At 45.6% G+C, this 13,006-nt stretch overlaps 1 protein-coding gene across 3 annotated transcripts in view; it reads right to left on the reverse strand.

Annotated features, from left to right (window-relative positions):
* Positions 1 to 13,006, reverse strand: part of FBN3 (fibrillin 3) — a 115,481-nt gene that overhangs the window by 58,015 nt on the left and 44,460 nt on the right. For 2 of the 3 annotated variants that reach the window (XM_087769133.1, XM_087769132.1), the window contains exons 7-8: positions 6,368 to 6,565; positions 4,824 to 4,949 (exon numbers count right to left, since the gene is read on the reverse strand). In XM_087769133.1, coding sequence (XP_087625259.1) covers positions 4,824 to 4,949; positions 6,368 to 6,565 — 324 coding nt within the window. Of the gene's footprint in view, positions 1 to 4,823; positions 4,950 to 6,367; positions 6,566 to 9,148; positions 9,246 to 13,006 lie in introns of those variants that run through there. The other variant, XM_087769134.1, reaches the window with a different exon arrangement.

The following is a 13,006-nucleotide window of genomic DNA, read 5'->3' on the forward strand; positions in this document are numbered from 1 at the left end:
CCCTTGCTCCATTGCTGTGTTTCATAGGCTGCCTCTATCTTTCAGAAAGTGAGCAGGCAACTCTCTGCGCCAGACATTTCTCATTATATGTTGCACAGCCCCAAGATCAGGCACTCTTGATCCCTCGAGCTCCCTCAGAACACAATGAACAAAGGCATGAAATCAGCCACTATTTGAAAGTGTCACATTCATTAGAGATGAGCTGCAGAAATAACTCTGGAACTGAGCAACGCTGCACTTGGAGGATATTTAGGTTCAAATCCAAACTTGATGTCATATGCACGTTTTCACATTTTGCAGATAGAAAGAGGACATCGTTTTCATTCTGGGGTTGATCAAAATTCGTCCAGTGTATCCAGCTGCAGCCCCTTTGCATGCTTGGGAGATCAGGGCCTGAGCTGGCCTCCATTATCAGCGCAGAACATCTTGCATAAGAAAAGCATCTTTATTCTTAAGGGATTCAGGGACTGAAAATGGAGCCTTGATTCCAGGTGCCATTTGTGTTAAGAGATAAGTATCGCTATGGGAAACGAACAACATTATCTCTACTTCTGCCTATTCCCACCAATAAACAGCCCAAAGAAGATTAGCGGTACACGCTGCTGCGTTAATGAGGGAGGCATCATTAATCAGCAGACACAGTGACACCAGCTCTGACCTTTGGCTCAAACGCAATCCCATCTGCTGACTTCACTCCCCAGGAGGAATCTTCTAAGCAGAAAATACAAGCTCCTAGGAACTAGGGAAGAATTTAACATAGACATTTAATCTAGTTTTAATATTTCCTGGATGCTAGGCTTGGAAAAGGAATCTGGAAACAAGAGGAAACTATCTCCTCTTCCTAAAGCAAGATGGTCTCAGTGAGAGCTGAGAAATCACTCCTTTCACCAGTTATAAAGTTAGCACAAACAGACTCAACAAGGGAACTCCTGCAGCTTTGAGATTTTAGGCCTGGAGCACAACTGGATAAATATCCTCTTATGGTTGTGGTTGTTATTTTGATTAAAATCCTTGGCGCGGTGCGGAGGTTGCTTGGACTGATACAGCTACTTTGGCAGTACAAGACATTTCAGCAAATCAGGCATCAGGTGCTCTATCAACTGTAACAAACAGTTTGCCCCGACATATCAAAGCATGCAGCAAGCTCCGAGACAGGGGCCAGATCTTCCCATGTTTACAAAGTGTTAGCATCAGATGAACCCCTTACAAGATGCTGGCTCTCTATTCCCCTATTCACACCATTTTAGTGATCCACATGGGGTACATGTCCCAGATGGGAGCAGCAATAACCCAGACAAAGGTATCCTCTTCACCTTCTGACTGCCTGGCGGGGACATGCCGGTGATTCACGTCTGGGAAACAAGCCCTCGAAAACAATCTCAACCCCATCAGTTTAGAGCATCCCTCATGTTTATGCCATTCTCACAGAAGGACCCCGAGGTCAGTAAATCATACCAAAGGAAAGCATCCTCTTTTGGTGGTCTCCTTAGCAATTGAGGCAAGATAAGTGATGGAACAGACACCGTGGATGCTGGAGATGGCTCTTTTTATGGCCATCCAGGAAGGAGAGTGAAAGGAAGCTGTTTATGGCCACATCATGCAGCTTTTGCAGGCGTTCTGGGAAGTGGGGACCCACGCAGAGGCCCCTCGCATCTGGATGACAGATTCAGACAACGGATTGTTTTTAATCTTGGTATATAGGAGATTCCAGCTAAACTGATTTCATACGTGCTTTGCCTGGTCTCCAGCCAGCACGGGTGAGGCAGACCAAGGCAAGAACAATTTTGTGCGTCCTGAGGTTGGGCCCATGGTTCTAGTGCAGGTCAGCCTTCGCCCATTGGCCAGCCAAATTGCATGGGACATCACTGAACTTGGGGAACTGGTTCTTCACCTGACATGCATGTAAAAGGGCTGTTTTGGATTTGACTGCTTCCAAGTCCTTGGATGCCAGAGCACTGCAAGAAACCCTTCTGTTAAAGTTTTGGGAAGTCTTGTGGCATCCTGCCAAGGAAGATCCACGGATGCAGATGTCTTCTCAACATAAAAGAACATCCATCCCCCACCAAAGGATTAACCTCTGTAGCTGGCGTCTCACTTTGCAAAAGTTTTTCTGAAGGGCTGCACCCAGGTCACACAGTGTGCACTGACACAGAGACTACTAGAGTTATACCAGCAAGGAAAATGTCTGGATTGCAGGAGGAGTATGGGAAGAGTCACCTGGAAGCAGTGATGCTCCTTTCCCTGAGAACTGACTGTTGGGAGAGACCCCATGGGACAACATCTGCTGTCAAGCCCACAGTGCCATGGAGGTGCTTTAATGCTCATATGGTGGCTGCTTTAAATGCTCTCTCTGTGGAATAGTTAGCTGCCTACAGTTCTGCCACTGTAAATAACTTTGCCACCTGGAAACAAATTCCAGGTTAAACATCTGGATTCTAGTGCATTCATCATCCCTTGTCTTGGTCACAACAGAGCCTTGGAGAGGAATGAAAGGGAGGTGGCATTCCTGAAGCCCAGCTAGGTGGGACGCAGTCACACCAGCACAACCAACACGTTTCATCCTTAAAAATGGCAAACACGGGCCAGCAGGGTTTCATTAGGGTATGCAGGAAAAAGCTTTAACAACCAAGGCAGGAAAAGTTTAATGCTGTTTTCATTTGCCAGATGTTTGGAAAACACAACAAATGTTTATTCCCCTACTTCTGAGGGGTGCAGCCGGCTTGGCAAGGTATTTGTCTGGCCCATGAGAACCACTGCAAGATGCCTGGGGAGAGCATGTCCTTCCTATAGAGGTCTGCAGACCTCTCAGAGGCATGCTGAGCAGTGATAAAGGAGATACTGAGACTGGACCTTAAGGAACTGAAGCCAGACTCTCATGAAGAGGGCTCAGAGCGGTGGCACTGTGAATGTTAATACACCGATTGCACCTAATCCTTGCCCGTGCTCCACATTTACGACAGAAGTATGTGCCTTATGGCATGGAACATGACATTGCCTCTCACTATCTAGGCGAGTCCTTCATTTAAGTAAGTAATACAGTGGACCAACTTATCCTGAGCCTGAGAGCAAAGAGCAGCTCCAGGGGCTTACCGAAGTAGGCAGAGTTCTTCCCTAACTACCACAACTGGTCTTAATGTTGTTAAACTTTCACACCCCAAATGAAATTAGTCCTCTGGTCTCAGGGTCAGTCATTTGGCCATTTCTAAGCAACTCCACTAACCACCTGGAAAGTATTTCCCTCGAAAATGGCAGAGCACTCTGCACCATCTTACCAGACCCTGCTGAGACTGATCCTTTGTTTCCTGCAGCCCTACCTCCAGACATGGGGATCTCACTGCCAAAACTGCAGATCAGCTTGCCCACATGTTCAGAGCAGAGTTGCACCTGCACATCTGGCCAAGGCATCTGGGCCCTCCACTGAGGTGTTTTTAGAAGGTAATTAATACTTAAATTCCTCCAACTTCCATGCTGAAGAAGAGGCAAAGAGAAGTTTCTGCAAAGTTCCCTTCCATCAGGTTGGGAACTTCTCCAGAGAGTTTGAAAGCTGACTGCGCTCCCCAGGCTGCCCGCAGCACCAGGCTAAGGCTGATGCTGAGAAGAGGCAGACTGCATTCCCCACTGCTTGGCTTCAAGCTACAGTAGCTCCATAGCTGCTGCTGCAGCAGTAATGCTTTAGAGTACCCCTAACTAAGCACAAACTATGCCTCTGAAGCACTGTACCATTTCCAAGAGAGATGCTGAGGCTGAAGAGGTCACTCCCATTTACAACTCAGCTGCAGATGAGCAAGGCACATCCCACAAAGTAACCAGAAAGACAGGAAAACCAGGCCCAGGAGGCAGGCTGTCTGCAGACAACCCTGGCTTGGCGGGGAGGTATGCTTCCCCTGTGGGGCTGGGACAGTATCAGGCCACTGGCTCAAAGGAGGGATGCTCACAGGCATGCTGCTGACTGGCATTTCATGCCTCTAAGGCCAAATGTTCATTTGTGCCTGCTTTGTACTCAAGGACAAGGTTCAGGTTCTGGCCAACATGTCAGTTTGGAATAATATCACCAAGCCAGTGAAGCAACACTGCATTTCCTTGCTCAATACCCTCATCTTATGGAATCCGACCTTCTAAGAGCCATGATGTTATTTCTGGTTGTCTTATCCCATCACCATCCTGGCTAATCAGACTCCACCTGCTTTGCCTTCCTCCCAGTTACTCTATCAAACTAGAGGCAACAAGTTGCAAGCTGCAAAAAGATAAATATCAAGTGGATATAAAGAAAATATTCCTCACCCCAACAGTGGTGCAACTCTGGGGCAAAAGCCCCAAAAGAAAAGGCTTTGAGTTTTCAAAGCTTGATCAAACTGAGCAACACGAGCAACCTGATCTAGCTTTGAAGCCAGCCCTGATCTAAGCAGGAGGTTGAACTAAAGCCCTCCAGAGGTCTCTTCTGTTAAATGAGTCTGTGTTGCCATTAAAATATTTTTCAGAAAACACCTACAAGAAATAAAAAAAAACTTTCTAGTTTAAGAGATCAGGCAAGCTCTATTCCTCATTTCCTTGCCTTGTACTGTAGAAAGCAGATAAACAGATCAAAAATTCATATTGCAGTACATTTTCTAACGCATCTTAATGCTTGCAGTACTTCCTCCTACTTGGAAGCCAGGATCAAGGCTGGCACAAGAGCTCTTTCACATCTCTGCTTTGACAGCCTTGGAGATGCCCTGTGAGCAGGGAGATTCTCAAGTTTTTGAACGCCCTTGTGCTCTCAGAGTCTATCTGGGAACCCAGTGCTGAGCAGTCGGGTGAAGCCGTGCCGAAGTCTGCAATCTTACCTTCACATCTGTGGCTGGTCTCACTTTGCTTGTGTCCCGCAGGGCATTTGCACTCATAAGAACCCACCGTGTTGATGCAGTTACCACCTTGACAGAGGCCGGGAATGGCTTGACACTCATCCACATCTACAGGAAGACGAGCAAAGACGTTAGAAAGTGCAGCCTTTGCAACATATGACTGCTCAATCGCAGCATGGTGGGAGTGCTAGGACAAAGAAGCAGCTTTGCTCCAAGTAGGTGGATTGACATTTCCTAACACAATTACCCATCAGATTACATTAGACATAAGGTGAAGGACATAAAATGGACATAAAGGTATTGCTGGCTTGTCTACACACGCAAGAGGGAGACAAACGTATAGTAATGTTTTCCAAAGCAAACATCAATGTGTCTACTCCCTTGTGGTTCATTCCAGGTTGGTAGCTGAGTTGAGGATGAGAGCTGGTTTGGTGGGATGTCCTCCTGCAGCCTTCAGAGAGCAACACCTGCTGCAGGGCATAGAGGGGAACTTATGGACTGCAAGATTTTGCTCTTCAGCCCCGTCCTGGGAAGGCTCATCCTGCAGCCATGGTCTCCTCATCTGTCAGGGGACGCTGTGCTTCCAAAGCACCTCAGGAAGGCCTCAGTACCCGCTGCTAGAACCAGCAGGCTCATGTGCTGCAGACATTTATACTCCTGTTCTGCTTGCAGTAACAGTGAGTGACAAATCTATTAAATAGGCCAAGCTCTCCCGAAGAGATTAGGGCCATAAAATGCAGATCACAATAGACAGCAAGAGAGTTCTCCTCTTCAGCCTTCCCAATTTTATCCTACAGACACTGGCCAATGTGGGATTTGGACTGTAATTTTGGCTTTTGATTGTGGCAGGTAAAGGCTGAAATTAGTTGCAGATGCAGAAAGGAATTCATGCAACTTTACACGGAGACCCCTGCAACCCATCAGTGGGAAGAAGCAACAGCAGCTCCAGAAAGGCCGCCAATGGGATCTGCTGATGGGAACTCAGTGGACCATTCTGCTACTTTTGCCTGGGTGTCCTCAACATTGAATGCAACCTCTAAGCACATGAATTACATACATTTTAATTGCTTGTGTGATCTCAAAGGAGTTATGGCTTCTGTTTTGAACCAATAATACAATTTACAGAGCACTAGTCACCTGATGCAAGTGCTGATCATGTTCCAGTGCTGGGACAGAAGCTCCAACAATAGCAGCATGACAGAATGAGGGTATATGGAAGGCTATAACTTAGTTTTAAACCTGGGGAAACACTAGCCTGATTCACTACATCTTGTGGGATGGAGGAACATCACCTGAGAACCACAGCATGGCCAGAATCTTTAAGCGAGCTAAGATGATCTTGGGTGATCCCATGAGAGACCCAAGGTCCACAGTGATGCTCTGGGATATACCATGACGGCTTTAGCAAAGTTTACACAGAGCACTGTTCCCTGTATTGGGGCTCCTGGCTGTCATTCATCACTTGGCCCTTTCAGTGCACATCAGGATGGATAAGGGAACATCCTTTAGATGTTCATGGCATTTACCTTGGCAGGCTCCGGTACGAATGTTGGGAATGAAACCTCGGCGGCAGGGATGAGGTTGGGCAGGGCACATCTCACATGGGTGACCCCAGGCCCGTCCAATGGTGGCACAACACATGGTCTTGGTGCAGACGATCCCACTGAGTTGGCCCTGGCACATCTGGTTATTTACTTGGCTAAAGCAGGGACCAGTACGATAGTCTGAGGGAGAACAAGAACATCCACAGGTTAGATCAAGACACAAACACAGGGTTTTCTGTCTAACACACAGAGTGCCTATTCCCCTTCCCACCAGCACAGCCATTCAGGTGCAAAGGCAACAAGTTCTGGAAAAAAAAAATCTGCAATCATGAAAAGAACAAAAATTTAAGACCAAGCTGGAGACCAGTACTGAAGGTGCTGACCTTCTTTCTGCTGTGCATTTCATGTGATCACCTAGAGGTGCTCCAAGCCAGCTCTTCCCAATCTCCCTCGGTCTCATCCCATGAACTATACTTATTCTATGCCTCGAGTCACTCCCTTTAAGTACTGGCCCTAGTACAAACTCAAAATACGAAGTCAGGCAAAGAGGCAATTTCAGGGCTGCAAGTTCACCTGTTCTGTGGAACTGCTGGGGTCAGCAAAGCAATCAAACTTCATTTTACTTAGGGGCAAATGTGCATATGGAGATGACATGGTACAAGAACCTCACAGACAGCCTTAGGGCCTGACAGTCCATGTAACAAACATGTAGGATGATGGAGATACCTTCCTGCCAGATCACTTCTGCTTGGCATGCAGAGGAAGAGTCCTAGATATCAATCACAAAACGTTCTGGAGGAGAATTTCCAAACCTTTCCTCATGATGTCTACTGTAAATCCCGCAAAGGGATTTCTGCGCTCTCTGACAGCCTCTGTAAAGGCAACCTCCTGCAGTAACACACATCATTGTGATTCATTTCTTCAGTTGAACTCTTAAAGGTTCCCTAGCAATTTTAACCAGATCTTTAAAGCCCAGATGCTGCAGAAACAACCAGCCTGTTCCTCATTCCCAACAAGAATCCTCCTATTCCTTAAAACCAAAAATATTTTGAAGGGCTTGTTTGCACTAAGGAATGTGGTTTTGCCACTGTCTGGGCTCTCATGACCCTTGATTAGGGATATTAGCACAGCAGGCATTCATCAGGAAACAAAATTCTTAAACAAGAGGTTTTTTTCCTGCTACTGGGAATAGATGATTGCATGCAACTGTTTGATCTGTGGCTGGAAAAAGGATCTTTAACCATGCTATTGTCAGACCAGAAAATTTCACATTAACTGTCTAAGGAAGTTAGGTGCTGGTCAAATAGCCATTATTTCAGATAGTCTAGCTGAGATTTGCAACGTTGCCTGTAGAATTTTGATGTTGGAGTGCCCAGTAATTAGTAATTGCCTGCGAACCCAAATCCCTGCATCCGTACCCGGATTAGCCTGCGGCTGTCTCTGCAGTGAAACATTTGGATTTGACATGTGAAGCAACAAAACACTTGTGTGGAAAGTGGTTATACCTAAATCATGAGGCATGGGCAGCACTGGCACCCACATCTAAAGACTAATAGTTCTGTTTCCAGAAACATCTTAGGATAATATAGACACTCAACAAAGCAAAGCTCATTGTCCATGCTCCATTTCTTGGCCTGCAAGTTCTCAGATGTAAGTCTTTCCACACACGATCTTTGCAATCAGCTCCTTTCTTTTTAAATCCTGACACACATGTGCAAAGAATAAAAAAGCAAGGAAAACCATTAAATCAACGGCTGAAGACAGAAAGCTTTCTCCCATAGGGTATGTTTGCATGACAGCCACATTGGCAGAACCTACATTTGCATGAAACCATGACAGAGTGCCTTTATCCTGGGCTGTAAAAGACCATCTGGAAATGCTGGTAAGTACTGCAGGCTTTAGACCGACCATGCCTGTGCTGGTGTGCCTTCCTCGCTTCTGTGGCTTGTGCTGAGTAAAAACACTGTGAGGTTCATCTATGTTATAATTATCCCACCTGGCATCAGGGTAAGCACAAGTTACACAGAAACTACACAACAAATCCTCCCCTGTCTCTGGGAAAGGATCAATTAGCACAATAATTTCTTATTTCCAGCTTAATGCTCCCTCTGAGTTGTATTTCTTGAGCAGCTGGGAGCACAGTCATACTTGAAAACTAAAAGTGTAAAAAAAAGTTTGGTCTGTGGATGTGACACAAGTAAACAGCAAGAGGGATTTGAGGGGGGGGGGGAAGGCAATGATTTTGAAGTTACATTGGTGTAAGGGTGACATAATCTCATAAAGATGCCTTTGCTTGCAAATCAGAACAGAAATATGTACTATGTTTGCAATGGTGAGTTACCAAATAATCATCTGCTGGGTTTTGACCCAAATTTTAACAAGATACCAAAGCACAAGGTCCTTATTCATGTCTCCTGCCATGCCAAATTTAATGCTTTAGTTTGTTCTAGTTTATTCCTAGAAAAGAAATCAGCAAAGTTTGAGTTGTTTTCTCACCCATGGTCTTTTTTTGTAAAACAGAGGGGCTCTTGCTCAAATTTTCAACCTTGAGGAAAAGGCCAAGGAGAGCTCTTTATAACCACACCAAGGAACAATTTAAATCTTCTCAACAATCAAACCCAAAGAACTATGAAAGAAATTGCTTTGTGATCCTATTTCACTAGAGAAATTAACTCAGTAACAGACAAAAAGGCTACACAGACTGTACTAAAGTATTAGGAAAGGACTAAAGAACGAAAGAGAGAGCACCATCACTAAACTCACAGTTTGCTTCCATCCTGAGTTCTTCCATCCTTGCAGTTCTAGCCCCCAACTCAGAAAGCAGCTAGCAGAATTGGGAAAGGATCAGAAAAGGGCAACCAAGGATAATCAAAGGTGTGGAAGGGCTTATATATGAGGAACAGCTGCACTGGTTAGCAGTCCTCAGCCTGAAAAAGAAACACCTGGAGGAAGACCTGATAGCAGGGTACAAAATCATGAGTGGCCTAAAGGGGAACAGATTTGCAGAGTCAGAACCAGGAGGCATCATAGAAGGATAAGAAGTGATGCTAGCTCAAGATAAATTGAGGAAAGTGGTTCTTCAGGCAACATATAAGTTAAGGGGAATTCTTCTAACAGAGGATGTTGTGAATTGTCAAAGATTGTGAGCTACAGGTGCCTGGAGCCCAGGAGTGCCTTACAGAGGAGGATCACGTAGGGTTGCCCTGTTCCTGTGCTGTTCCCCAGACGCTAGCTTATGGACAGTGCCAGAGCTTTGAGGCAGAAACTCATCTCGGCCAAGGGCCCTCAATCCACCCTCGTACCACTTTGTAAGCCATCTGGGCAGTTAAATTTTAGTGTTGGTTTTGGTTCAGCGTTGTGCTGCAGCATCATCGCAGGTGGAGCCTCTGTGTCAGATAACTGTGGTCAGGGGGGCTGCAGCTCTGTCTGAATGTGGCGGCGCCTATGTGCTTAGAGTGAAATATCGTACATTTTATGAGCGATTCGGAAGCCTCGTTAACCCTAGGACAATGCAGAAACACCTAATAAGGAGGGCTTGCTTTCCCCCTTTCCTAGTCAAAAGGAGCATGGAGAAGAACATGTGGCTGATGTCATTGTGGTGTGTACCTACAAAGGGCTCTGACTTAGAAAGTCAGATCACATAAATGTATAACCCAAAATCGACGCATGGCAGCGCTGTACGGAGAGGAAAGGGGTAAACTTGCACCTCCCGCATCACCTCGCTGAGGCGTGGCTGGATGCACTGCAGCAAGAATTCCTGGAGACTGATAACGAAAGCACGATTGTAAGGAGAACACCCCCTTTTAAACAAATAATTGACAAAAATAGATTTTCATATGTAGATTACTTCTTTGGAGGGAACGAAGCCAAGGAAATTGCAGTCTGGAGTCCAGAAAGCCTGGCTGCATTCCAGCTCCCATCTGTTGCTAATTTTAATGGTCAAATTATTAAATTTTTAATGAGGCACCAATCAAATTTTATTAAGGAAATATGCAAGCTTAGGAGATGTCTAAAGCCCTTTTACATTCTATGTACGAGATCCCATCTCCCAGGAACCCTGCCACAGGTAGTTGTCCTTCAGAAGTTTGGTCTTCGCTGATACGTTTCTTATAAAAACAGAGACGAGGTGCCTTCCTCGCCGAAAGCTGAGATTTCTTCCTGTTCCCTCTTTCGAGCCCACTCAGCCTTACAATAACAGTGTCCAGGGGTAGGATATGGACGAGTTCCACCTTTCCATCTGCAGGTAAAGTTCTCATTAAAGAGACTGCAAGAAATACTGGGTCAAGCTTTATCTTGGGAACCAGTCAGAATCTTTTGACTTCTACAGAAGAGACTTTTAACACAGCAGGGCCATGCATATCTGGGCCCTTACCAGTCACTTGTAGCTGCAAAAACCAACATGCCAGCTCCCTGCCTGACTTAACCTCTCCAAATACAGTTTTGCAAACAGGAAACACACAGCACAGGACCGACATCAGCTTCTCTCCCAGCATCTATCATCAGCCTCGTCCATGCACTCATCTCGTTTTTCTTTCTTGCCATATTAATTTCAAAGTAGACCATGCTCAGCACATTCAGCCTGTAGATTTCTTATCGCCGTAGAGTTAGATTAGGTTACAATTCATGCCTACCTGTCTTGAGCAGCCAGCAAGGAGAGAGAGCGCTCAAATTGCAAAAGGCACCATGGAATCAGAGTTGAAGCATCAATGTGTTTGCATTAACCACAAGAAATCTGACTCCTTGCTATGCTCTTTGTTTTCAAACCCTCACCACCCCCACCCCACCGAGGCTGTATGGCTTTGAAGCACCAGCTAGCCTGGACTAGGGACTTTTGCAGATGCTGCAGAGTCAGGCTGGGGCTACAGTGAGTCTTATCTATCCAATCCTGCAGCCAACACAGGCCCCAGATGTGCTCAGAAGAGGAAGCGTTAACAGGAATAGACCTCATTCCCCGTTTCCATGTTTGGCTGGTTGTCATGGAGATCGTTAGGAACCCCTATAGCTAATGAATGGTCATTCCTGACAATTCCAAGCCACAAACCCTTGGGGAGTTAATGGGTGGGATCTATGCTGTTACACATGCTCTTACACTGAGCCACGCTATTCCACTTGCAAACAGCTTCCTGAAAATACCCCTGTAGACATTTTTAACTTTCCTAATTAGTGTGTCTAGATGTCAGTGGAGGAACGATTCACGGTTGCTGTGGACATCGGCCTTCACCCATGTGCTGCATGGAGTCCTGCTGGAAGGGCTGGGACATTGAAGTGCAGTAAATGGGTTCGAGTACTTCTGATTCAGCCGAGCCAGCACACAAAACCTCATCGTTCCCCTGTTTCCAGCACCTGGGGTGCTGTGCTGCCCAGGGATGCTGCCCTGGCTTTGCCTACCCTACTTATCCCAAGTTCACCTTGCCAGAACCTGTCTCAGCTCCTACAAGAGGTAATAAAGAACAGCGCACTACCCTTTGCCAACCGTGGCTGTAATTTATGCCAGAAATGCAGCTTGGTCTTGTTAAAAAAGAATAATCAGTTTCAGACTATTTAAAATCACCACTCTGAGGCTATCAAACATTTATGTACAACAGTTGGAAGGCTCCTTCTCTATTGCTCAGTTTCCCCAATGCTAAATGAAGACAATGGAAATCTTTTGTAGGGAATGTTTCCCTGGGATATACGGCATAACTCAGTGCCATTATTTTGCAGGGAAATGTTAATTTCAGCGACTCAGACTGATTTCTTTGAAGGAGATCTCAAACTGAACACTTCCATAAACGAAGGCATTTGTCAAATGTTTTGTAACACATGAACTAAAACGGTATCTGAACCTGAAATATTTACAACTTGATTTCATACCTGATTTAAAGTACTGGTTTGCTGTGGGGGAAAAAAGAAGGCATTTAAAATTAACATTTTACTCCCTTTTAACTGGTTCTTACTATCCCTTTGGGGAAATCGGTAATTTTTGACAAAGCACGTTTGAAGAGAAGCATTTTGTTTGAAAATTTTCACAAGAAAAAGGATAGCTTTCCCCACTTCTATAACATCCATCTACCCAGCGGGGTGTCACCGAGGAAATTAATGCTTGCAATGGGAGTTCAGATCCCTGGGTAAAGATGCAAAAGCAGGAACAATTGCACTACTTTCGTTGCTATTTAAAACAGTCCTGGAAATACGAATATGCCTGACCCCAGCCGTGACAAGCAGATCTGCAGAGTCCAGACTAAAAGGAAGGTGAAGGAATTTAAGAGCTCTCCTCTGCACTCTCGCCCCATCTTTCAGCCTGTCCCTTCTCTGGCACCATTTGGCTGGAATCCCCTCATGAGACGGGCCATGGGCTGGGTGAATTCCTTCTTTACAAAATAAATAAATAGAGCAACAAGGAAGAAGAGATTTTTCTTTGCTAAAAATCAAATTCCTTCTCATAATAAACAATGCTTTCGCTGAAGGCTTTTTCTTAAAACAGTAAGGACAAACGTTGCCTGTAAGTAATCCCCAGGGAGCTACAGACCTTGCTGGGATGAGGTCACTCCAACACATGCCCCAGGCTTTGGCAGCCTTCCACGTTGCTTTCTAAAAGCTTCAGCAACCAAGTACAGGAGAGCAAGGAGAGGGGATATCAAG

The sequence above is a fragment of the Nipponia nippon genome, unplaced genomic scaffold (genome assembly GCF_047370975.1).
Source record: "Nipponia nippon isolate SJK-2023a ecotype South Korea unplaced genomic scaffold, ASM4737097v1 scaffold_31, whole genome shotgun sequence".
Classification (NCBI taxonomy): Eukaryota; Metazoa; Chordata; class Aves; order Pelecaniformes; family Threskiornithidae; genus Nipponia; species Nipponia nippon.